The 27,975-nt window shown below is 45.7% G+C and overlaps 1 protein-coding gene across 1 annotated transcript in view; it reads right to left on the bottom strand.

The window, feature by feature from the left end:
* Positions 1-27,975, bottom strand: part of hpse2 (heparanase 2) — a gene marked incomplete at both ends in the record, with an annotated part of 49,149 nt that overhangs the window by 13,435 nt on the left and 7,739 nt on the right. Inside the window, 3 exons of the mRNA XM_079729010.1 lie at positions 2,627-2,674; positions 7,002-7,173; positions 8,805-8,978. Coding sequence (XP_079585136.1) covers positions 2,627-2,674; positions 7,002-7,173; positions 8,805-8,978 — 394 coding nt within the window. The remainder of the gene's footprint in view (positions 1-2,626; positions 2,675-7,001; positions 7,174-8,804; positions 8,979-27,975) is intronic.

Here is a 27,975-nt window from a genome sequence, read left to right as displayed (position 1 = left end):
ATGCTGACATGATCTAAAAGTGTGTGGGATGGTCGGATAGTCGGTTGAATCCCAGCAAAGATATTCTGTGTGTAAACCCTAATGTCTACCTGTGGGCATCCTTGAGCAAGAAGCCCTGAAAACGACCTGCTCATTAACAACATGATCGAAACACGTTCACTTGAAGTCTTGTTTTGGATAAGTATACTCAATTATTAAATAGGGTTAGTTGTGCAAAAATAATGTGACCTGAAATAGTGTATCTCTATTATGTGTCAAATTATACCATCAGGCAACTGTGAAGATAGTTGCCTGATGGTACAATGCTTATTTTGGATTGAGATGTGACAGTCAGACAGGGTTAGAGAGAGAGAGAGAGAGAGAGAACCATCTGGTGTGCATGGGCCAGCGAGATGGAGGGTGTAGCTAGCAAAGCAGGGGGGTTTGAGAGAAAGAGAGGAGAGGGGGTGTCTCTATTGACGTGGAGAGGGGCAGGTTATTACGAGACGGTCTAAATACTAAAGGGCTGCGTTTAGATATGTGGCTCCCCCGGGTATAGCAATACCAGAATTTAGCGTCTGGCCTAGACCTGGGCGCTGTCTGAGAATAGAACTGTCGATTATCTCTCCTTCACTCCCCCCCCACACACACACACATCACCACTCCAACACTCCCAGCACAACGCCGTACATAACACAAATGCCACTGCTGGAAATCATAATCATTTAACAAGTATAGCGGCAGATTGTATAAAAGCTTTGTCAGCTTGTAAAGATACAGGGAGAGAAGAGAGTCAAATAAGACCGAGAGAAAGAGAAAAAAGAGAAGAAAATAAAAAAATGGACAAAAATGTAAATCAAGAAAAAAGAGAGGGATAAAAGATGGAGAAGGAGACAAAGGAGGGATGGAAAACAGATGGAGCGAAAATTAAAATTTAGAAGTGGTATTAATGATACTTATTTTCATGTTTTCATATCACATCTCTATGGTAAGTTTTTTCCACAAGAGTTTCTTCCTACCACTAAATCCATGCATATTAATGTGAAAAGTTCCATATGTACTTTCCATTACATCTATTGGTCTGTTTTATAGAAATTTAGATAATATGAGGTTTGAATGTTTTGCTTAAATTAATATGGCACTAAACATTTGGTCACTAGCCTACAATTGTCCTTTATGTACATTTAATTAGCAATTCATAACTAAAAGCTGCAGTAGCATCAAAAATACTACTTGTAGTAGTATATATTTGCACCAAATATGAATAACAGAAAGTTACTCTCAGTGATACATACAGCACTTACGTTTACAACTGTTTTCGTTTGGTCACTCTCAAATGTCTGACACAACCAATCCTTTCTTGAAGATGTGGAGGAACATCATATTTGATCACGGAAATTGTGAACAATTATGTGAAAAAATTACAGTTACATATTACTTTACAAATACAACTTCTATGATTCAGTAATTACAACTTCCAATAAATTGTGTTGTTTTGTGCAATGCCAACCAATATATAGCAACATCGTCCGTTGTGCTACAACCCAATAACTGACAATGGATTAAGTATCCATTGATTACACATTTATATTGCCTTTAATTTTGTACATATAATAATTTAACTTGCCAAACCAAGAAATCTGTGAAACAATATCAGAGGAAGGGTGGCATTGCTAAGCGCTATTAACAACCCCCTCATAAGCCACGGTCCACGGTGTAAAACAGGGCTGCTCGTGAACCGTGAACGCCGTAGCATGTTCTACAAACACGGCGCACAATGCTAATGAGTGAGTTGTACCTGCCGCGCTCACTGTTATTGAAGCAACCGTAACCATCGTTAGTTCATTGAAACACAAGCAGTGGACGTGTTAATGAGCGTCCTTTGTCTTTATGACTGGGACCTTCGTTTGAAGAGGTCAACCTTTCAGTCCCACAGTCTGGTGGGGGGGGGGGAATGTACTCCCTGAGTATAAAATGTGCTAATTGAAAGAGAGAAGGATTCAGGCCATGTGGTATGACTTAAACAGTATGGGTGGTGGTGTGTTTTTCTTTCTTTTCTTACTGACAGCCCTTCCTCCTTCCGTTCCTCCTAATTAGAACTGACCTTTGCTTTAATGAGTTCTCACTTGCACACACTGTGAGGTTGGTTTACGAGTCTGTTTTCAAGCATTTTCGTTTTTATAATTCTGTATGCGGTTATCTGTGGCCCACTTTCGTGTGTGTGTGTGGTGGTATGTGTGTGTGTGAGAGTGTGTGTTCTGTATTGAATGAACCTCGCTTCAGAAAGTGCCCAAACTGAAGATTTGAAAACAAAATGGAACAAATGGAAATGATGAAATAATAAATGATACACAACTTGTCTGTTATAGTAAGAGAGCAGATGTGAACATTTTAAACCTCTCTTTCCCTCTCTCTTCCCTACTAACTATGTAAACACTGCTATATAAAACAAGTATATGGCTATGAATCCACTTTTATAAAATCAGGATCCAATAAAAAACAACTTTGACATGTGGTCGCCGCTGCTGCTGTCGTCAGGAATCATCCCTGTGTTCTTTCATCAGATTCTTTCCTTCATTGTTAATCCAACCCTTGCTCAAATAGAAAGATTTTTAGAAATGATAGAAAAAAAGGGTAAAATACCTACTGTTGCCACGTAACCGCGTCTACCACGGAACCGGCGTTCTTCATGAACCTAGCGATGGGAGAAGAAAGAGAAAATGGCACGCTTTAACGACAGGGCCAACATGCCAACAGAATGATATGTTAGTAGGTAGTGCTAATATCAAACAAGAAGTAGAGGCCTCTTTCTCGCTCTCCAACAAGTTGTTTGTTTCTGAAGTGTTTAAGGTAAGCCTAAAAAATGTGCTTTCTCATTTGCCTAAACACACTCCTCACCCCTCTTGGGAAAGATAAATCGAGAGCCTTTTAAAGTAAATGAATTCAACCTGTATATAAGCACAAACTAGCTACATGGAGTTGTGCAAGTGTGTGAGTGTGTGTGTGTGTGTGTGTGCGCGCATGCCTATGTGTGTGTGCGATTGCGTATGTGTGGGCATGTGTGCATGTGCATCTCTGCATGTGTGTGTGTGTGTGTGTGTGTGTGTGTGTGTGTGTGTGTGTGTGTGTGCACGGACCACCAGAATCGCCTGACCTGAAACGCTCCTTATTAGGGGGGAAGCAAGCTGGCTGGCCCCCTCTCTGTCCCTCGACATCATGTCACAGAAACACAACTTTGTCCCAACGCCCGCATGTTTAGTCTGCCTACCGCGCGTATCTGGACCGCGGTCCACTTAATCCTGGTTCCCTGAGAGCAGCATAGCGCCACACTGTCAAACACAAGACAACCAGCCCCCTATAATAATGTCAAACACGCGCCTGTCACCTTGTCATTAAATGTGACACGCGTGACCCATGGAGACTGCAACTCTCTCTCTTTCTCCTTTTTGCTATCTCTCATTCTCTCACTCTCGCGCTCTCTCTTTACCTTTCCGTCCTATTCTTCACATCTGCCCTTCAGAGTGCCACCTTTAATCCACAGAACAAGCGGTTAGTGGTCACACTCACTTACAATCTGGAAGTGTGTGGTGAAGACATACACACACACCTCTACGTCCACACGCAAGTAGACACATACACAAACACACACACAAACACACACACACACACACACACAGACAGGTTTGCAGGCATGACACACACATCTTCATTAAACCAGTAAACTTATTATTCTACATTTTATCCTTTTTCATATTATCTCTTGTGTGTGTGTAAGTACACGTTATTGAGCTAATGTAAATGGATTATTAAAAATGTAGTCAGTCAGTCCTAGACCTTTTTCCTCACAAACCGTTTTTCCTTTTCTGTGACAGCACAGAACGAGACAGGACTGCTTAAAGTCTGCACCGGACAACTCGTAGAAACAAGATCCTCACAAACCATATGTCTGATGGCATCTCTCCAGGATTTATTTTTCCTCATCGACTAAAAGCGATTGTATCGTAGCGTATACAACTGTGTCTCTCTCTGCATTCCTTCAACGGTGCCAAACCCACTTCAACTCAAAGATGGTTCTAACCATCATACACGATTTGGTTGTGATTGCAATCCAAGTTTCACTCTTTTCTTCCAAAAAATACAAAATATATGGCACGTTCACAGCCCTTTCAAGAACCTTTATCTGCAGTTGCTCCAAATAGAGCTGGTAAAAAGCCAAAACAAGAGACGATGTGATTTGGGGGGGGGAAGCTCACAACATTTCTTTCCCGTATGTAGAGTACCGTATGTGATTCCTCCGGCAACCGGCTGCGAGTAGAAGAGAAGCCAGCTGTCCGCAGCACAAATAATCACTTCATAACCATAGTATTTACAACCTTGCTCGACCGCAGTCCAACTCAGTGTAAGAATGAGAGAGAGAGAGAGAGAGAGAGAGAGAGAGAGAGAGAGCGAGAGAGAGAGAGACAGAGAGAGAGAGACAGATACAGAGAGAGAGAGAGAGAGAGAGACAGAGAGAGACAGAGATACACAGAGACAGAGACAGAGTGAGAGAGAGAGAGGGAGAGAAAGAGAGAGAGAGAGAGAGAGAGAGAGAGAGAGAGAGAGATAAAGAGGCGGCACGTGAATATACCGCGGCTCATTTGAAGATATGCCACGATAAGTCTCTTTGCTTTTAGTGAATCGTTTCATCCCGGACGAGTGAGAGTGCTGACATCTCACTGGGGGCCTGCAGACTGGGAGCTGGTGTGGAGCCGTGGCGAGGTGTACCCTGGACCAAAACACACGGGAGATGGCATGCAGAGATGCGGCGGACTCAGAAGCTCTAGCGCCACGATGAAATGAAATATATTTTGATATGAACTCTCGCTTGAATTTCACACCAGACGTTTTGGGAATGGGAGGATCCAGGGTGGGGGGGATGGTGGGAGGGGGCAGGGGGTTAGTAAAGGGAGCAGATGGGAAGCTGTGCCGCCACACTATCAGTCGAGAGACACTTTATTTTAGACTGACACAGAAGAAGTGGGTCAGAGACGCTCCGACCTGCAGGCCGCGGAGCTTCATAAACAAGGGGGAACATGCCCCGTTTGTGTGTGTGCGCATGTGTGTGTGTGTCTATGACTGTGTCCATGGATGTGCGCGTGTCTGCAGGAATGTGCATGTGTTAGTGTAGACTCAGAGGACGACCTGTGTGAGTTTGTTCTCGCAAACCCACAAATGTACACAACTTCGGCCCATGCTTTGCCACACAATTTCGTATACGCACATGCACGCGCACACACACACACACACACACACACACGCGCACCCCCAAACACACACACACACACATACACCCCCCCCCACACACACACACCCACCCATCCCCTTCTCAAAGCATAATCAGAGACTTCCTGCTGCCTTCATGAGACAGGGTGAACCGCCTCCCTCTGCTCCTCTCGCCCCATCCTGAGTTATCCTAACTCATGCTAACTCATTCTATCTCATCCTAACTCATGCTAACTCATCCTAACACATTCTACCTCATTATGACTCATGCTAACTATTTTTTAATCATAATAACTCATTCGAACTCATTTTAAGATCCATTCTAACTCATTCTAACTCACTCTAACTCATGCTAACTCATTTCAACTCATGCTTACTCATACTAATTAATTCTAACCCATTCTAACTCAAACATACTCATTCCAAAGACTTAAACAAACCCATTCTGAATCCTTACTCATTCTCACTCAGTCTAACTTGTGCTAACTCATGCTAACTCGTGCTAACTCACGCTAACTCAGTGTAACTTAGTCTAACTCAGTGTAAGTCAGTGTAACTCAGTGTAACTCAGTGTAACTCAGTGTAACTCAGTCTAACTCAGTCTAACTCAGTCTAACTCAGTGCAACTCAGTGTAACTCAGTGTAACTCAGTCTAACTCAGTGTAAGTCAGCCTAACTCAGTGTAAGTCAGCCTAACTCAGTGTAACTTAGTCTAACTCAGTGTAAGTCAGTCTAACTCAGTCTAACTCAGTCTAACTCAGTCTAACTCAGTGTAACTCAGTCTAACTCAGTGCAACTCAGTGCAACTCAGTGCAACTCAGTGTAACTCAGTGTAACTCAGTCTAACTCGGTCTAACTCAGTGTAACACGTGCTAACTCAGTCCAACCCGTGCTAACTCAGTGTAACTCAGTCTAACTCAGTGTAACCCGTGCTAACTCAGTGTAACCCATGTTAACTCAGTCTAACTCAGTGTAACCCATGCTAACTCAGTATAACCCGTGCTAACTCAGTGTAACTCAGTGTAACCCGTGCACCTCAGTGTAACTCAGTGTAACCCGTGCTAACTCAGTGTAACCCGTGCTAACTGAGTGTACCTCAGTCTAACTCAGTGTAACCCGTGCTAACTCAGTGTTACTCACTCTAACTCAGTGTAACCCGTGCTAACTCAGTGTAACCCGTGCTAACTCAGTCTAACTCAGTGTAACCCATGCTAACTCAGTGTAACTCACTCTAACTCAGTGTAACCCATGCTAACTCAGTGTAACCCGTGCTAACTCAGTGTAACCCGTGCTAACTCAGTGTAACCCGTTCTAACTGAGTGTACCTCAGTGTAACTCAGTGTAACGCGTGCTAACTCAGTGTAACCCGTTCTAACTGAGTGTACCTCAGTGTAACTCAGTGTAACGCGTGCTAACTCAGTGTAACCCGTGCTAACTCAGTCTAACTCAGTGTAACCCATGCTAACTCAGTGTAACTCACTCTAACTCAGTGTAACCCGTGCTAACTCAGTCTAACTCAGTGTAACCCATGCTAACTCAGTGTAACTCACTCTAACTCAGTGTAACCCATGCTAACTCAGTGTAACCCGTGCTAACTCAGTGTAACCCGTGCTAACTCAGTGTAACCCGTTCTAACTGAGTGTACCTCAGTGTAACTCAGTGTAACGCGTGCTAACTCAGTGTAACCCGTTCTAACTGAGTGTACCTCAGTGTAACTCAGTGTAACGCGTGCTAACTCAGTGTAACCCGTGCTAACTCACGTGTCCAGCAGCACGATGGCGTTCTTGCGGGGGCGCCCGGCATTGGGGCCGTAGAGCTGGGCCCGCTGGTAGTAGCGGACCGACTGCAGCAGGGTGCGCAGGACGCCGTAGTCGGTCACCAGCTGGCTGCTGTTCACCGAGCGGCCCACCATGCCGCGGTAGGCGTTGGGTTCTGGAGGGGGGGTAGATACAGGGGGCAGGATAGTCTTGTCATTGGTTATGGTGTTTTGAGGACCAGCCTGAAAGGTTCCTGGTTTTGAACTTCAAATGTCCACATGTCCACCTGTAGGCATTTTGAGCAGGACTGCAAAGTCTTAACTTCTTCCTGATTGACCAGAATCTGGATTCACTGTACGCCGCCATCTGCTCAATGACCAAAAACCACTTGGAAGCACTCACAGGCGAAAAGGTTCTGGGATCGATTCCCCGCTATCCGCAGTACAACCTATAGGGCTCCTGGAGAATGAAACCTCATCCCCTAACCTGCTCAGTAAGGACATCTACTTAAAAATAAATTCACTGTACGTCCCTTTGGACATTAGCGTCATGCTAAACGAAATGTTGAATGAATAGCATTTTTTTCTTTTCTTTTTATAGGCCTAGGAAGCAGAAAAAAGTTGTGTTGATGTAGTCTGATCGTGACCTCCGAGACAGCAACCAACTGCCAGTAGTAAAAGGGATAATTGAGCAATTCGCGGTAATACTGACAGATGGCCACAGTGCTAGCGGGAACAGAACAGGACTGAGTTTATTCTGCAAATATAACCACTGGGAGGAACTGCCACTTTTGGCCTTTTCGAGGGCTTTTAGAATATGATTGTTTCTGTGTCTGTCCCTGTTTGATACACATGAAATTAGGTAGGGACATGATGAGGGACTTGACAAAAATACCTGTGAAGTCGTCGAACATTCAGATTCTTAAGAATTTTGTGGCCATTTTTTAGTGCTTTTCCAGAGCCTTAATCCACAACCCGTTTCCTCTTCCTACTTTGGAATTCACTGCTCACGCTTCTGACTACTCAAGCTTTTACACAGACCAAACAGCACATCTTCCCGGAAGGTTCTTCAAGGCATTGGACACAAGACAAGAGCTCCATTTGTGAGCTTCATTGAGAAAGAGAATATATAATAAAAACATGGAGTGATGAGCCGGAGGGGGACTGGAACATATGTCCACTGAGCTGTCCCAAGGAGGACAGCTGGATGGGATGCAGAGGAGTTAACCAAAACCCCAAGACAACAAAAAACACACTTAAAACCATATTTAACTCACACACATATTTCGTTCACCAGTCACACAAAGTGCAGCATAACAGGCGCTGTATTTTGACGGCGTAACCTTAACAATGACCTTGTGTTATTATGTCAATATGTTGGATCTTCACATTTTATGCCACTAATATTTAATGTTGATTTCATACCTTGACATATCTTTGCCAGTTTTGCTTATTTTATATTTACTTTCACTCTCCATGTGCTTTATTTTTTCAGCAAAATTACAAGAGAGCTCTTGCATTACAAGAAATTCAAGAGCTTATCCAATGCACAGTAAAACACAGGCTATTTCTGAGGAATTAAACTCTTCTGACAAGGCACGAGTACTCTATGTCAAGCATACAACAAGGGCAAGAAATCTGGTTGACCCTGTTTCATAGCACATTAGATAATAAAACACCTTTCACTTCGACAGGCTGTCCTCAAATCTACTAAATAACCATCATAACACTTAATTCTCTTGGTGCGGTCATATCAGCGGGAGTGATTGAGTGGGCGATGAGGTGAGTGTGGGTGGGGGGTGCTCACCGTTGCCTAACTCCCAGGAGATGTTGTACTTCTTGCCGGCGCTGTACTTGAGCAGGCTGAGGGAGGACGAGGAGTTCCAGGAGTTGTCGGGGTTGCGGTGCAGGGCGTTCAGCCCCACGATCAGCTGCAGGCCCGCACACTCGGCAAAGTTGTACAGTTTGTCTAAAGACCTGGCTGGGAGAAACCCACCAAGCAGTTGTACAGTTTGTCTAAAGACCTGGCTGGGAGAAACCCACCAAGCAGTTGTACAGTTTGTCTAAAGACCTGGCTGGGAGAAACCCACCAAGCAGTTGTACAGTTTGTCTAAAGACCTGGCTGGGAGAAACCCACCAAGCAGTTGTACAGTTTGTCTAAAGACCTGGCTGGGAGAAACCCACCAAGCAGTTGTACAGTTTGTCTAAAGACCTGGCTGGGAGAAACCCACCAAGCAGTTGTACAGTTTGTCTAAAGACCTGGCTGGGAGAAACCCACCAAGCAGTTGTACAGTTTGTCTAAAGACCTGGCTGGGAGAAACCCACCAAGCAGTTGTACAGTTTGTCTAAAGACCTGGCTGGGAGAAACCCACCAAGCAGTTGTACAGTTTGTCTAAAGACCTGGCTGGGAGAAACCCACCAAGCAGTTGTACAGTTTGTCTAAAGACCTGGCTGGGAGAAACCCACCAAGCAGTTGTACAGTTTGTCTAAAGACCTGGCTGGCAGAAACCCACCAAGCAGTTGTAACTTTGATTCTTCTCCGTGTCCATCTGACCAGCTGTGTCATGTAAGATAAAATGGGCCTAAATCTAGATGGAACCAAGGTTTAGCAGTGTGCAAAAGTATATAAAATCGTATTCAGACTTGATAAATTTGGATTCAGACTATATTAGATTGGATTCAGATTTGATCAAATGGGATTCACATATTTAGATTGGATTCAAGCTTGATTTTATTGTATTCTGATTAGAATGGATTAAAAATAGAGTAATATGGATTCAGCTACAATTTGATACAGACTGTATACAGTTAGATTCAGACTTGATTAGATTGGATTCAGCCTAGATTTGATTGAATCGGTACAGTTAAAATGTATTAAAGTATTTTAATACATATGATGGATATCGATTTAACACCAATTTTAATATAAATACATTTCCATTTCCCACCTGGGATCGATCAATTGCATTTTATATTATGAGGTATGTTCAACATTCCCTGTCGAGAATATTTTTGCCTTGTCTAGCAGACTATTACATCTTCATGTCTGAACTTCATCTTTTATTTTCTGTGAGTTCTGCCATTATCAGCTACGGTTACCTGAGGAACACTCCCTGATGGCTTTCTAGGCACAGAGAACATCTGCGTGTTGTTTAAAATGCAAGAAGGCGAGAATACCAGAGAGAGAATAGGAGTTCCAAACAGCTGGTGGAACAACATGTCGGAAACAGGATAACACAATGACTGACATTTTATGACAAGCATTGGGCTCTGCTTTCACTTGGGATATTGTTTGGAAACTATGCACTCTTTTTGTACAGGACTCTGTCTCTAGGGGCTGTTTTGGCCAGACAGCTTACAATATATTCAGAAAATAACTTTTAAACAGATTCTGAGCCCAGAAAGATCCATCTATCTATCTATCAACACTCACAGCAATGTTCGCACACTGCCGACAAACCAGTGTGTGCGGGTGTGCGCGTACGTGTGCGTGCAAGTTTAAGCGTGTGTGGGTGTACGTGTGTGTGTGTGTGTGTGTGTGTGTGTGTGTGTGTGTGTGTGTGTGTGTGCATCTAATAGCCATGAAAAGTGAAAACGTGTATAAACTTTTATTTAGATATATTGTTTCCATGGGTTTTCACAGTTTTATTGCACTAGTTAAGTACAGTTGCGCATGAAAAAACAGTACCATGCATGCAATATCATAGTCACACTGGAGGAATGACTCCACCGCAGCACTTGTTTGTGATCTCAAACATGAGTGTTATGACAGCCCAAAATGAAAAACAGGTATGTTTTGGGTTTTTCAGCTAAGGAATGTGTCCCTTAAACGTAAACTGTTCCATGTACCGGTCACTTTTCTTGCTTAATACACACTTGTGGGCTTTATGAGCTTTTGTGTGTTTTCGCATTTCCATGTTCGGCGTGTCTGACAGCCTCTGTCCCTCTCTAACCCTTTCTCTAGGCTCTCCTTCTGACCGACAAGAATGACAAGATAAAAAAAAGACTGTGAAGCCTAGCATCAATTCCAGGGGCCACTTTTATTAAACCTTGGGACGATATATTCATAACAGACTGCGAATAAGACAATAAGATCCTGTTTGTGGCTTTTCTCTCTCTCTCGATAATCACAGCAAAACAAAAACAACTGAGCAGGTCATTATTATTGAGATGGAAAACAGACAGTTTGTTTAAGAAGGAGAGCGTAAATGGCGGGAGACGCCATTTTTACTCTCTCTCTAGTTCTCTCTCTCTCGCTCTCTCTCTCTCTCATGATATACTCATCATGGACCCCTGAAGAGATGCACTCTTTAACCTGAGAGAATCACGCTGGGGAGAACAGGTCTGCTGTTGAATTTAACAGCTAATGAGCAGCTGTGGTTGAGATTTAGTGTTAACTAGATTTCCATGTATTATATCGTGGACGCACCTGTTGGACGCTCCTAACATATACATCAATAAAGAGAAACTACTATCATTAGCGATCAAACCACTCAATATTCTACCAGCAAGTATTTTTTTGGCGTTCATATTCGGCCCTTAACATGTATAAACCCTGCCCAAGCCGTCATGACCATCCACGTACAAAAGCCCCCAGACGGAGTTTATTGTGAGGTTGGTTCCATAACCACTTAGAAGCAACAAAAGTCAACGAAGAATCAAAACAAAAATCAGCCTTCTGCCCTGCTGAGTATGGCGAGTTTCCACGTGCACTAGCGTTGTTATGGTGTGTCGCTATGGAGACGGCGGTGGGTGTCGCCCACCAGCCCAGCCCTGGGTACCGCCAACGCTTTGTTTTGAAACGCGACCGGCCACCTGAGCCACACCATGGATGTAATTATTACCCCGACCTCCGACCCCCGACGCTTCCTCAGGCCAACAGGAACCAGCTGAGAGCCACGTGTACGTCTAGTTCCTGCGGGACGACGCGGCCCTCAGACATGGCGTTGTGCGGCTGCCAAGCGCTCGCCCGCTGATGGAAGAGGTGTCTAATGGGGCAGCGAGGACTGGAAACAACTGAGGAACCAGGGTTCAGTCTGCGGGGGGGCCATCACACAGGGAGGGAGGGTGTGAAGGCCACTGGTGCCCTGCTCAGGGGGGTCTGACCCACAGCTTAGCACAGAGTTAGGGTACGAGTTCCCCCCGCAGCGAGACGAGATGTGTATGCAGTAAAGCCCGCAAAGCAGTTTTAAAGTAGGACTGATTAAAGGGTTATTACAGATACGTTTGGGGGGTCTAGGATGGTTTCAAGGTTTCTGGTTTCGTTTAATCATATTTTAAAAGGCACATCGTGTCCAAATAGAGAGAGAGAGAGAGAGAGAGAGAGAGAGAGAGAGAGAGAGAGAGAGATAGAGAGAGAGAGAGGAAGAGAGAAAGACAGAGAGAGAGAGCGAGAGAGAGAGAGTGCGAGAGAGAGAGAGAGAGAGAGAGAGAGAGAGAGAGAGAGAGAGAGAGAGAGAGCCAAGCGTCTCCGCCGTCTCCTTCTTAAACAAACTGTCTGTTTTCCATCTCATTAATAATGACCTGCTCAGTTGTTTTGGAGCTGTGATTATCGTAGGAGGAGGAGGAGGAGGGGGAGGAAGAGGAGGAGAAGCAGGAGGAGGAGGAGGGGAAGGAGGAGGAGGAGAAGCAGGAGGAGGAGGAGAAGGAGAAGGAGGAGGAGGAGGAGGGGAAGGAGGAGGAGGAGGAGGGGAAGGAGGAGGAGGAGAGCAGGAGGAGGAGGAGGAGGAGAAGGAGGAGGAGGAGGAGAAGCAGGAGGAGGAGGAGGAGGAGAGGAGAGGAGAGGAGGAGAGGAGGAGGACGGCAGCAATATGGCGCCCGAGGACGCTAACCCATTGCCAGATGTGCTTGTCATGGTGAGTGCTTCCAGACTCTTCCTCACCTGAGATCCAAAAGACAAAATGAAAAACGAGCTTTGCTGCCAGATATAGACGAAGCTACCCCCCCCCCCCTCCTGCTGAACACCATCAGCACCACCGCCATCCACCCTACCTCATGCCTGCTCGTCCACACAGCGTCCCGTTAACCCTGGATAGGAGCCATTATCTGAAGGACGTGGAGTCATTAATGTAACTCCTGTTACATGGACTAGGTCTAGACCTGGAAGCCCAGGTGGAAGGTCTAGCTCTAGTGTTTGGAGAACGCAAGGATAGATCGCTCGTCTTACGCAGTGAACCATGAAATTAAAACAAAACGTGTTTTGTCGTCTTTAATACATTTGCCTTTACTTTGTGATTTGCACATTATGTGTGCATGTGTGTGTGTGTGTGTGTGTGCGTGTGCATTTGTGCATGCCTGTGTGTGTGTGTGTGTGTGAGTGTGCATTTGTGCATGCCTGTGTGTGTGTTTGTGTGCATGTCTGTGTGTGTGTGTCTGGGTGTCTGTGTCTGTGCATTTGTTTACGTGCACGCCTGTGTGTGTGTTTGGGTGCACGCCTGTGTGTGTGTTTGTAACGTCCAACAAGACTTATTTGTGTGCATTTAAAATGTTTTACGTTATGTGTGTGTATGTGTTTGTGCCTGGGAACAGTGTGTACGTTTGCGTGCGTGCGTGCGTGCATGCGTGTGTGCGAATGTTTGTATGGCCTAACAAGACTAAATGAGACATCGAGACAAATTATGTATTTGTACGGCCCCGGCCAAGATTTCTGGAAGTCAGAAACGATTATTGTTATAAAAATTTCCCCCCATAATGGAACCATTGTAAACGACTTCGAACATTATGCAGACACTTGCACTCATAAACAAAAACGCCCGCTTCCCTACGTGGTTAGATACAGAACAACAGCAACCTCCAAACTGTACTTACAGCATTAAACAGAATCAAAAACCACAAGAAGTCTTACACATAGAGCTAGAATTAACCTTGTCTTTACTTATTATTACGTGGACTGATAGTTACAATCCGCAACGTTTCAGAGTGGATTAAACATGAGTCACCGAAGCCTTAAACAGCGATTTTAGGCTCATACTTGGTCATATATTTCTCCCACTGTCCCCAATACAAGGACAGACTGTATGCAAAAGCCACTCGGATTACAGTAACTCTCTTTCATCTCACACACATGTACACACGAACACAGAAACACACACACAAACACGTGCACACAAAAGACTGCCAAATGCAAGCAGGAACCAAAACTTGAACGTATAAATCTCTGTATGTGTTAATGTTTAGGTCTGTGTGTATGTGTGTGTCTATGTATGTGATTGTGTGTGTGTGCCACATGTGTCTGTTTGTGTGTGTGTGGGTGAGTGTATGTACGTATGTGTATGTGGCTGTCTACACCACCCTTGTGTATTTTTGTGTAGCGGAAGCGCGGGGATCTGGACAGTGTCGGGCTGTCTTTGTGATAGAGCCGCGGTGCTGTGAAGCAGAGAGAGGGCTGCAGCATCAATAAGCGCCATGCCTCATTTCTGCAGCTCTGCGTTCAGCATAGCGCTATGTATACTATGCCTGCATGGGGCCAACACACAGCCGTTCCGCAGGGTAATGTGCGTGTCAAATCGTCGTTATTTCACACAGAATAAAGTGAAACTGCCGATTCCTCGTTGATTGCAGGGAACTCTTTTGTCGGCCAGAATATTGATCAGCGCAAGGTTTTTTTGTTAAGATGTGTGAAACATCGTTGAAATGTAACAATTTGAGAGCGTGTTTTTCATCATGGCCGTTGTTGTGTTGGGTGGGGGTAGGAGAGAGCAATCTGTGATCGAGCCTATATGAGTGCTTTTGTTCTTGCTCTATGAGGGAATGAGTGGTTAACCCAACAGTGTAATGGTAGCAATTACAACAGGTATGCGCCGAAAGGAAAGCATTTGGCAGGGCTCTCTCTCTCACACACAAACACACACACACAAACACACACACACACTCTCTCACACTCACTCGCCTATAAACTCCCAACATTTGCTGAAACACTGTCGTCATGCTATCACATTACTGAGGGCAGACATTTATATATTCACCACCATTGATGTCTTTGGGGGGTGAAAAGGAAAGACTGTCCAATCGGATGGCGTTTTCTGTCTCTTTAGGAGATACATTGATTTGCTGCCAGAAACAGCTTACTGCATGTGTCAGTTTGGATGTTTGCTTTCATTAAAGTGAGTTCTCTCCCTTTCTTTTCTTTTTCTATATCTTTCTGGGGGTTTTCTTTCCTCCTCTTTACACACAAAATCACACACACACACACACACACACACACACACACACACACACACACACACACACACACACACACACACACACACACACACACACATAAATACACACATGCACACACACAAACACACACACACATAAACACACACACACACACACACTCACCAACTGAAACTTGGTTTTTCTGGCATGCCTTGAAAGGGCAGTCAAGAGACAAAGACAGAGAAGAGTGTTTCTAAAAACTTCTTCTTCTTTGAATCAACATGATATCATGGCGATCTTCAACTATGCGTTTGGCGTATACGACCTAGCGTTCATGGTAATAATTACACGTTTTAAAAATTCAGTCCATGCACTCGGGGAGGGAAACATCTGCAGCGAATGACATAGTGTTCAGTGTGAAGCTAAGATGCTTGTTAATATTCCTAGACCATGACTAATGACATCCCATCATACTTCCTTCACCCCCCTCCCCCCTTCAAAACACACACAGGGACACACAAAAGAACAAACACACAGACACACACACACACACACACACACACACACACACACACACACACACACACACAAGACAGACAAACAGAGCACCTGATTCATGTGGGAAACACAATTTAAATATAAAGGCATTTACTAACCAGTGGTTTTCAAACTGAGGGTCTGTAATAGGTAAAATGTAATAGGGTCGCAGTAATAATAAACTTTTTTTCCAAATATATATCTATGTATGAATGGCTACTTGCCGTGTCTGTTTTATGTCTCTTTTTATATGCTTGTTGATTTGATTGTGTGATTGATTTGAAGACTGAATATGGGAATATTTTGCTGAAAATCAATACTAAGTTCATTATCTAAATTTGTGTACACTTTCATGGTGATGACAATCGATCTATTTTGATTTGTTGGGACCTGGGCCAAAAGTATAGGCCAGTAACAGCATGGACTTTCTGGGCACTCAGACGCCTTGAGGCTGGCACACTGGGCCCGTTCTTCACTGCACCACTCATTAAAAACTGCACTAGTCACACTGACTTGCCCAATTGGTGATTGAATATTAAGCAATTTAACATCATTGATCTAAATAAAGGACTAAAAGGACTCTAAAGGACTACAAACAGAACCACACACACACACACACACACACACACACATCGCACACATATTGCAAACTGCCCACAGACTCAAAGACACAATCAGACGATGGGCGGCATACTGCCTGCATAAGCCACATCTCTATATAGTCCCCCTCGGGTAGACCTTCATCATCCTCATAGTCACCCTCCTCCCAGACCCACAGTCCATCAGTCATGTGTTCATCCATCCATCATGTTTTCATCCGCCCACCTTCTGGTTCTCATTCAACCTGTTACAACGACTAGCCGACAGAGAGAGAGAGAAAGAGAGAGAGAGAGAGAGGGAGAGCGAGAGCGCGCGAGCTAGAGAGAGAGAGAGAGAGAGAGTGGGGGAGAGAGAGAGAGAGAGAGAGAGATAGAGAGAGAAAGAGAGAAAGTGGGGGAGAGAGAGAGATTGGGGGAGGGAGAGAGAGTGTGGGGGAGAGAGAGAGAGAGTGGGGGAGAGAGAGAGAGAGAGCGAGAGAGAGTGGGGGAGAGAGAGAGAGAGAGACAGAGAGAGAGAGAGAGAGGGGGAGAGAGAGAGAGAGAGAGAGAGAGAGTGGGGGAGAGAGAGACTGAGGGAAGAAAGGAAAAAAACACGAAAGACACAAGAACTTATTGTCTTATTTGCCGTCTGTTATGAATAACTCGTCCCAAGGTTTAATAAAAGTGGCACCAGGTATCGATGCTTGGCTTCCCAGTCGTTTTTTTGATCATCTCCTTCATGTCGGTCGGAGCCGGTAACCAGTAAGCCATTGCGGCCACTGCATGGAAATCTATTACATGCATTGTGGTGTTCCGCTGTGATGGCATGATGCAGCTGTGACCTGACACTGCATGTAAGGCTGTAGTGCAGAGAAATGTGGTTCTAATACACAGCCAGTCTGGGCTGGTCTGCAGGCATGTTGAACAGAACCTGACGCCCCAACGTGTGCACACACACTCACACACACACACACACACACACACACACTCGTGAATGCACGCACACACATGCACACACACACACACACACACACACACACACGTGAGTGCCCGCACACACACACACACACACACACGCACGCACATGAGCGTGCACACACACACAAGTGCATGGGCACAAAAATGCCGGCGCTTGTGCGCATTCAGGCCCATAAACACATGGGCAGTGCACTCACGCGTGTGCGCATGAGACACACACACGCATACACACACCGCATACTCCTGCTTCCATATGCAGAGGCTCCCCTCCACAGCTAAACCGGTCGGGTCAAACCACTTTTGTATTTTGGAAGAATCTAAGATATGTGGAGGGCACCTGTTTTCAATTCAGTTGGGAAAAGGAAAGTGTGTATGTGTGTGTGTGCCAGTGTTTGTGTCTGTGTGCGTGCGCGTGTGAGCGAGTGTCTGAGTGCGCATGATCGATGATAGTCATCTCTGAATGTGCTGAAACCAGAGCTGTGTGTGTCCCGAGGCCGGCCGCCGCTGGGTGTTGGGGGCAACAGAATGCTACGCTAAGGTCACCGAAGCACACGGGAACGTCCACGGCAGGTCGCTTAACAAGGCCCCCTCTTCAAAGCCTCAGCACGTGGGTGTGTGTGTGTGTGTGTGTTTGTGTGTGTATACATCGGTCTATGCATGTGTTTGTGTGTTTCTTTTTGTGTGTGTGTGTGTGTGTCTTTCTGACAATGGATATGTGTGTGTGTGTGTGTGTGCTTGAAGGGGTAAGTGTGTCTGTCTGTCTTTGCATGTGCGCACGCGTGTGTGTGTGTGGGTGTGTGTGTGTGTGTGTGCGTGTGTGTGTGTGCGTGTGTGTGTGTGTAATGCATCTGCCGTGTATGTGGATGTGTGTTTGTGTGTTTGTACTCATAGTTGTAGATGCTGGATAGATGGCCATTGTACTGTTGCTTTTGCGGGGCAGCATGACAACTGAAACCAGGTGCCCTAAGTAAAGGGGAGGGAGTTCTAACATGTGCATCTGTCCAGGGCTATTTGGCATGGAGCGCCTTCTATCACTTAATTAGGACCAAAGAAGGAAAGCTTTTAAAAGTGAATGGGCATCATAGGAGACTTGGCTCCAAGCTCTTGGCTTTCTACAAAGAGACACTGCTATGCAGGGGGTCGTACTGTTGTTGTCTTGCATTGTGGAGCTGCCAACTTCGAGACGCATATCTTCAAAAGATATGTAAAGTATAAAACAAGCCGAATAACAAATAAAAACATGAAACTGTTGTCAATAAATGTTATTGTTCAAATATCCTCTGAAAATAAACTACAAGTGTACTCAAGTCACCAGTGAAATAAATAAACAATAAACAATAAATATTAAATTAACTAAATAAAATTCCCATTGGTAAACAGGGTCTCTCCCCGAAGTCAGACAGACTCAGTGGCGGCTCCTACCAAAATGTTTACCAAAATAAGAGCGTGTGTGGATGTTATTGCCAGTCTCAGCCAGACAGTGTGTGAACGTTCTCCTCTGCTCCAAACTCGAGTTGTGTATTTTAGGTGATTGGAGGTTCGATGGCGCGATGAAGGAGGTGTGTGTGGATGTGTGGAGCTCCACCTGGGCGAGGGTTGATGATGGCCCTGTCCCAAAGAGTGAAGCCTCCCGGACAGGCTTCCTACATGTTTTCAACATTTCGATTTCCAACAGTGCCCCCCATAGAAGAAGGCCGTACCAGAAACAACCCTGTAGTCAACCGCAAGAAAATAACATTTTTGACATCTTTAATAATATTTTTCATGAATAAATGTTTACCAATTTGAATAATGAATACTGGACATGGTAAGCTTTTAGATTTTAAAAAAAATAGATTTTTGGTCGGATTGGAAGTGACGAGAATTTCTCAAAGATTTGTATGGAAAATGTTGATGCCTGGTGTCAAGTATCAATCAACGGGACAGGTGACCCCTGTACTCCATATTATCCCACAATAGTTGAAGACAGAACCTGCAGCATGAAATGACCTCCGACCTTCACTGGTGACCTTTTCCACACCCATAATGTTACCACTTCATCCTCAACGCCTGACGGGTAAGCCCTGCGTGAAATGCCTGCTGACATTTTAACTGACCAGAATGAGTCACAGTGCAGAGCGGCTGGGTTGTAAAGACACTTATCCTGTTGGGCCATCTCCTCACACACCTCTCTGAGACCCGGGCTGAGCCCTGACTGCTCTGTAATTGCAGAGAAAAGGACTCCTCTGGAGCAACAGGGACTGTGGGGTGGGGGGCAGGGTTGAACATGTCCAGGGGCCACCCCTCCATCCCTGCTTGATCAAAGGGCCCCTGCTCAAAAACACACCGACACACAGAGAAGACAATGCCTGCAAGCTCTTGCTATTCAGCACCTGCCTCTCCAGCACACAAGGAACGCCCTTTACCAAGGAACACCCTTTATCAAGGAACACCCTTTACCAAGGAACACCCTTTAAAAGGAACGCCCTTTACCAAGGAACACCCTTTATCAAGGAACACCCTTTACCAAGGAACACCCTTTACCAAGGAACGCCCTTTACCAAGGAACACCCTTTACCAAGGAACACCCTTTATCAAGGAACACCCTTTATCAAGGAACGCCCTTTACCAAGGAACGCCCTTTACCAAGGAACGCCCTTTACCAAGGAACGCCCTTTACCAAGGAACACCCTTTACCAAGGAACACCCTTTACCAAGGAACACCCTTTACCAAGGAACACCCTTTATCAAGGAACGCCCTTTACCAAGGAACACCCTTTACCAAGGAACGCCCTTTATCAAGGAACACCCTTTACCAAGGAACGCCCTTTATCAAGGAACACCCTTTACCAAGGAACGCCCTTTACCAAGGAACGCCCTTTATCAAGGAACACCCTTTACCAAGGAACACCCTTTATCAAGGAACACCCTTTACCAAGGAACACCCTTTACCAAGGAACGCCCTTTACCAAGGAACACCCTTTATCAAGGAACGCCCTTTATCAAGGAACGCCCTTTACCAAGGAACACCCTTTACCAAGGAACACCCTTTACCAAGGAACGCCCTTTACCAAGGAACGCCCTTTACCAAGGCAGTCCCACCGATAGGGAACACACGCTAGTCAACATACCTTGGCTTTGGTTTGCCTTTCAAGGGCTCAACACTAAAGTGTAAACCTCTTAATCCAACGTGGTAAAATATGTATTCATGGCGAGCTCCTTTCCCCGACTCCGAAATTAGTGAAACTTTGATCTGGTGATGGATGGGGGGGGCGGGGGGGAGGACACGCCGAACCAGATCCCAAACAGGACACCAGCAAAGCAAACACACCAATGACCCAGACTCCCTCTCTCTCTCTCTCTCTCTCTCTCTCTCTCTCTCTCTCTCTCTCTCTCTCTCTCTCTCTCTCTCTCTCTCTCTCTCTCTCTCTCTCTCTCTCTCTCTCTCTCTCTCTCTCTCTCTCTCTCTCTCTCTCTCTCTGCAAGAATAATCACCATAATGACAGCAATCATCTAGCACTCCAAAGCCATACCAATACCCATTACTAATAGCAGGGCTGCGCTGGAACATCTCCTGGGCTCTTTGAGTAAGCAGGTCAAGGTTAAATGCAAGGTTAATTACTGACCTCAGTTTCAGAGGTTTTTAGGGTAATTGTATATATTTATAATATCAGGTCACCTTTTCCCAAAAACAAAAATCTATAACCAAAACATTCACTTTTCGAGACTTCTCTGTTCAAAATCACAATGGAAAGTTATGGAATTGTAACATCATTTTTGTTAATGATGAATGCATGATTAATATGGGTGAATTAGTTTTTGTGGTAAGGATATAAACATTGTATATCATTTAAAACTGGTCTCATGCTGACAGTATTGTCTTATATACCGGCAAGGCAAATTTTTTTACATTTATTTACTTACTCAAAGTTTAAGCCATGCATTTTAGTTAAGACCATATTTTCCATGTAAAAATTTGAGTAGCCCCGTTTTTTTGGCAGTTTCAGACAATAACCAGAAATTGTAGCTGGTGCGTCTGTATGTGTGGGGCTGCGTGCGTGCGTGCGTGTGTGCGTGCGTGGCTTAGTGAGGTAAGCAGGAGGGTAGGCCGGTAGGTACATAGGACGGATGATACACCAAAATACTACAGAGGACACCTGCCCTTGCAAAGTATATTCGGGGAATCCAGAACTACATTTATGCTGTTTTTGTTTTGGGGAAATTAGGCAGAATGGTTGAAGCCACCAGCTCAGCAGATATCTCCTTTACCATATGAAAGTGTTTTAACAATGAGGAACAACGTGTCAGTATGCGTCTCGTTAGTAACCCGTCCTCAAAGACGCAATGCGGCGGGCAGTATGAATTTTCTTATCGTCTGCATGTTATATTTGCATGTTATATTTGCATATTTATTGAATAGCTCAAGTTGGGAGTGGAATTTTGTGGAAAACAACTTGGCACCGGGATTTTTACGGCGCCAGATCGATGTTGTCGAACTCATTCTGAACTCCTACGCCTGTGGGTCACATGCAACACTATTTACCCTCCCTTCAATTCAATCAGCCTGGGAATCCTTCGCTGCAGTCAGGGTCTGGCTCGAATCCCTCTTCCACAGAGGCCTCTCCCTGCGTCGCGCCAACGGCCTCTGGCCGCTGTTAGCTGTTAGCGGTTAGCTTCACAGAGGCCTCTCCCTGCGTCGCGCCAACGGCCTCTGGCCGCTGTTAGCTGTTAGCGGTTAGCTTCACAGAGGCCTCTCCCTGCGTCGCGCCAACAGCCTCCGGCCGCTGTTAGCTGTTAGCGGTTAGCTTCACAGAGGCCTCTCCCTGCGTCGCGCCAACAGCCTCCGGCCGCTGTTAGCTGTTAGCGGTTAGCTTCACAGAGGCCTCTCCCTGCGTCGCGCCAACAGCCTCCGGCCGCTGTTAGCTGTTAGCGGTTAGCTTCACAGAGGCCTCTCCCTGTGTCGGGCCAACGGCCTCCGGCCGCTGTTAGCTGTTAGCGGTTAGCTTCACAGAGGCCTCTCCCTGTGTCGGGCCAACGGCCTCCGGCCGCTGTTAGCTGTTAGCGGTTATCTTCACAGGGGCCTCTCCCTGCGTCGGGCCAACGGCCTCACCGGCGAATGAAAGACAACGCGCAGCCTCCAGCCGCTGTTGGCTGTTAGCTGTTAGCGGTTAGCCGTTAGCCGTTAGCTTCACAGAGGCCTCCCGCTGGTGACCCCCAGCGCTCCGAGGGGCCGACACAGGGCCGGCTCCGGGGCTCCGGGCTGATAGGCCGGACATCTGTCTCGGGTTAGAGGTGTCAGCTCCTGCCATTCAGCGCAGAGGTTTCTCCCTCTCCCCCCCCCACCTCACGGGGCCACTTCAGAGGGCCGGGGCCCGCTGCGCTCCCGAAGGGCAGAGGCAGCGGAGCGGAGCGCCGAAGATTCAATTCACCTTTTCCATGGTGTGGTTTCTCTTCTCTGACCGAGGAGAATTTCATTACACACTTATAGACTCATAAAGTCCTTCCAATAACATGTGCTGTGTGCGCCAGGCCGGACCAGCGCACCGGCGGCTATCCCAACGGTCCAGGGCTGTGTTGACGGAACATCGACTTTTCCCTCATGGTTTATTCCAGGGACCCACTAACTGTTTGCTGATTCTGTTATTCATTACATTTTTCGTTCCTTATCAAGCATCAATATAAATCCCTTGCGGGAATCAAAATAGTGCGTTATAATATAAAAAAAGAAGTTAAATAAATGCATTCGATATTAAATATTTTCTGCCAACATCACTTCAGCATCGAATCACTAAATCCCAGGGTACCAACTACCTGATACATGAGCCAGAAACAAAGAAGGAGAAGCCAGTGGGAAAGAAAGCAATTTGGTCACACATCTTAAATGGAAACCCTTCGACCCTTCCAACGAGCCAATAATCATTTCAGAGGTGGTGGTTCTCCGGACGCTGTTACCGGTCTTAGTTATGAAGTAATGAAGTTACCACCTTCACAGCCTCCCTTTTATAAGTGTCTCCATCCAGAAATGTTCACACAGAGGAGGTGATTCACAATCTCTTGTGGTTTCTTTGTCAAGCTGCTGTTTAACGAAGAACATCTCCAGGAATAACAAAAAGATGATGCACCAAATGGAACCCCTGGCAGGATGGTTCCAACCAAAGCAACATAGCTTGTTGCTCGTTTTCATGTGTCTTTTAGAAAACAATGTTGGCGGCCAACTTTGAAATAGTCTAAGCTGTAGGAGGTAAGCAATTATCACAACAAGACACATGATTCAGTTAAGAGCAGGTGAAAACCATTGATGTTTAAAATCAAAACTTGTGGCCTAATCACAAACACTATTTTAGAACCAGCAGCATATTGTTTCTTAAGGTTACGCTGGTTGAGGATGAAACCAACTCAAACCATCCAGGGGTGGTAAAAAAAGAACTCAACATGAAACACAGAGCACACTACAGGTATAACTCAGAGGAATAGGTGCCGTGTTCTTTTCTGAAATGGTCTTCGCAAAAGAGGTGGGAAAAGTAGTTAAATCAGCGTGCTATCCAGGCTGCTGGTCACCGCAATCCACCACCTGCAGAGTTTGGATTGTCTTCAATTTTCCATCTTTCTTTCCTGTCTTCTAGGAATTCTGAAGATGACATTTCTGCTATTTTACTTCACATTCAGCCTCATTTGTCTCAGAATCGTTCCCCTCTATTGATTCCCTTCCTCGTTTCCTTTCCCTTCCTCTTCTTTAATCCATCTTTGCAGCATACCCCCTCCCTCCCTCCCTCCCTCCCTCCTCCCTCCCTCTCCTCGTCCTCCCGGTTCAGGCTGTTGAGGCCTGAGAAAGGACCTCTGTGCGTCTCCTACTCAGCAGGAGACAGCGCAGTGATGGATGGTCTGACACAAGGCCCAACACAGTCCAAACAGCCATGAAGTCAGAACACATAAAACCTGAATTGGGGGGGGGGGGGATTCACACAGCTGGCCAAAGCCACAAACAGCCAAATGCTTACATAACACTTTCTTAGCGGGCAATGGAGAATAATATATGGATTTTGTACGGGTTGACGGCTGAATTCACGGATCAAGTCAATAGTCAAACAGGTAAACATTTGGACCAGTTGGACACTGAAGCCCTTTGGATAACAAGGTGAAGTGTTTCTGAAGTACTGAAGTGTGTCAAAGGGAAGGTAGTGGATAATCTTCCTTAAAGGGAGATCAAATATTGGTATTGGAACTGAGGGTGGAATATCAACAAGGTAGTGTCTGGAACCAAGATGGCCGCTTTGAATATGGCCCATTGCCCCCGAAAAGGAACTTGGAGAAATTAAGTTGCAGGATGGTATACAGGGGACCAATACTTCTAAAGGGCAGACTATCGCTCAGTTGGTCTGGGTGTTGAATTGGATTTGATTATATGTTAACAATAATACATTTACGTGTCATCTCGAAGGCCACTAAAGGCCTTTGCAGTCTTTTAGTTGAGATAACAGACATCAGGGACTGAAATAGGGTCAGCCTTCCCTCCACACCACTTCACTACATAGAGCTCCTGGAGGTTCGCACACACACACACACACACACACACACACACACACACACACACACAGAACATGCTGTGGCAACCCGTCCCCAAGCCCTCGGGCTGGACGGCCCAGGGGAGAGGTCGTGGAGGGCGTGTACCGCCCATACCCAGCAGACGGAGCCAGAGGGCGTCCATTTCGTCACCCTAATCGGCGAGATAGAGAACACCTGCGGCAGAACGAGGAGAGAGAGGTACCCTCGGTCACTTGTCCCTAAAAAGAGTTGGAGACGGGAGAAACCCGGGTACCCCAAACCCCAGACAGACGAGAGGACGGAAGGTGAACCGAGCCGTTCCCGACACCCCCCCAAGGAGGACGCACCCCGGCCAAGGACCGACCGCCGTGGATCGGATCGCCGACGGGATCAACCTCCCCCTCTCGGAGGGAACAGAACGTTGACCCCTTGTTCCCTGGCTCACGGAGTCAGAGTAGGATTTCCGTTTTCCCCGCGTTGGATCCTCATCCACGCCTTTCTTTGAGTTACTCCGAATAAATGCCCGTCCGGGCTTTGTACCAGCCGTGACGGGTGGTGATTCTTGTACAACCGAGACATTCCGGGCCCGGGATGCCAAAATGCATGCACACAGAAATACACACGCACATGCACACACACACACACACACACACACACACACACACACACACACACAATCCCCATGCACACAAACGCACACATGACACGCATACACACACAAATACACACAATCCCCATGCAACCACACACACACACACAGTTGGTTTTAATGTGTGCTACTTTAGTAGCTGAAAGAAGAGCCTATTAGCATTCTTAGATACCCGGGCCAATTGCTTATGTAAACATTGGTACAACCAACCTCCTGGTGTGCCCCAGCTTCCACTTGCTGCCAGTGTCCACACCCACACACACACACACACACACACATTACCAAAGGGGTACTCTCATAAATAACGCCTGACAGCCTAAGAGTCAAATTAAGGAACTACAAAGTGTCCCGCTGTTAATATGGGAGACAGATTTCTCCTTTGGAGAAAACATGCGTGTTCCCACAAACACTCAAACACACATACATACACACACACACACACACACACGCACACACACACGCATATGCACATACACTCAGATGCAGTTGCACACGTATACAAACACACACAGTGATTCATTCTACATCATATTGGTAATTGAATGGATACAAAAAACTTTTGTTTGACGGATATATTTTGACATGAAAAAAATGAAAAGGGTGTATGTGTATGTTGAGGGAGGGGTGGGGGGTTTTGCCAAATTATCAGAGCAGAGGAAGGAGGGCTTTCACATGTTCCCCTGGGCAAGGCTATTAAAATGACATTGGTGAGCAGGTTGCGGGCATATTGCAAACACATGGATATACATGTTGTGCATCCAGTTGAGAGTGAAACAGTCAAGGTATTCCTCCTTTCCCAGAATAAAACCAACTGCAGAAGTGCAGTCCATACGTGGAAACCTGAAAATTGTTCAATGTTTGTAATGAGTTTGAATGCTGGCTTGCTGATATGTGAATTGTGTGATAAGATAAGGGGAAAATGTCACCACAATTGTAAGTGCAAAAAATAGATGTGTAGGTAGATTGATAGAGTCAGATGTCAAAAATAAGAGCTGTTGGCTCATTTGTAGGCCGATCAATCAATCATGTGGGCGTGGAATGGACACTGTTCATGAACATGAAACCAAGCTTTTCATACGGTGTGAAGAATTTCACAGGCACAATTTTCTCTTGATATGTGTCTCATGAAGTGTCATCATAGAGAACCATTCACTGAAGTCCAGCCTATTCTTACCATCACCAGATATGTCGTGCCACAGATGATATACATTTACTTTACGTCACGTTTCAGAATGACGGGAACTGGTCTTGGCCGCTGCCAGAGCTGCCCTTCTCCCTACACAGAGGCTGATAACGCAGCATGCACACCAGTCTTTTTCCTGCTAAGTGTGCGCTAAAAGCTAAACACATCCAAATGCTTGTGGATGAAGTGCGAGCCCAAATGCCCGCCGGGCTCCTTTAATATTCTACTAACATATCAAAATGGAATTTTTTGACGCCACACTCAACACCATGTGTGATTTTCTCAACACTCATCTGTGTTTAGGTGTCTGAAACACACATATTTAGCATTAGCCACTCTGTAAATGTTACCGAGACACTCGGTAACACTCTGTAAATGCTACATACATTTTTGTTGGATTTTATTTTGATGGTGGAATTGAAAAGGGTGCTATCCAATGGGCAAGAGGCACACCAAGCCACAACCAATCAGCAATCTGATATGTTCTGTTGGGGCAGGCATTGAAGTAGTAGTATCCAATCAAGTTACCGCTACAAGAAAGCCTCCCCTATCCAAGATGCACAGTTAATAAAAATTATTTGGGGATGTTTGATCCTAGCCGTATCAAAGGGTGATGCTGTGGATCTGTCGTGACAGACGTGGGTTGTGAAAAAGGCTCTGTTCCAGGGACAGAGTGTGAAACTTGGCGGTGGTGTTTCTGAAGTCTGCGCTGAACTGAGGTCTGGACAAGATATCATCCCAGTTTATTACAACTTTTCCACCCTCATAAGTTATCATGGTCATCACGCGTGCACGTAGGCCTGCCTGCGTGCGTGCGTGCGTGTGTGTGGGTGTGTGCATGCAAGCTTGTGTGTGTGTGTGTGCGTGTGTGTGATTCTTTCGGCACATGCAATGTTCCTTTGGTAAATCAAGTACAAAGTGAAAGGCTCCAAAATCATTAGTTCCTCTGTTCCCGTAACAAGGGGATTGAAGCGCCGAGACCAGAACGGCTAATAAGCGCAGATAAAGCCGCATGTTTCCTTCACTGAAGCAAAATATGTTTTGATTCTCTCAAACCAAAAGCACGGAAAAAACAAAAAACAAAAAAACAGAGCGACCTCAAACGAGAGCCGCGGCGGACTGCTTCATGCCAGCTTGTTGTGTTTCTGATGAAAACACGCTGCAGCAATCACATGTGTTATTCGGAGGGCGCTCGTTGTATCCTTTGTTTCTCCCCCTGCAGTCCATCTCCATTAGGAGCCTGATTATAGCTATTACATTTGTCGTGATAATGGCTGACACGATGCCTTACTACTTTATAATGGCGGCGGTTTACAGATATGTCCATCTTGGTTCTGAGTCACATCAGTTATCTCCTGAGCATGGGTCTCAGCCAATAGAACGCCACGCA

Source organism: Pollachius pollachius (assembly GCF_949987615.1).
Source record: "Pollachius pollachius genome assembly, chromosome: 2".
Lineage (NCBI taxonomy): Eukaryota > Metazoa > Chordata > Actinopteri > Gadiformes > Gadidae > Pollachius > Pollachius pollachius.
This window is presented reverse-complemented; position numbering and strand designations above follow the sequence as displayed.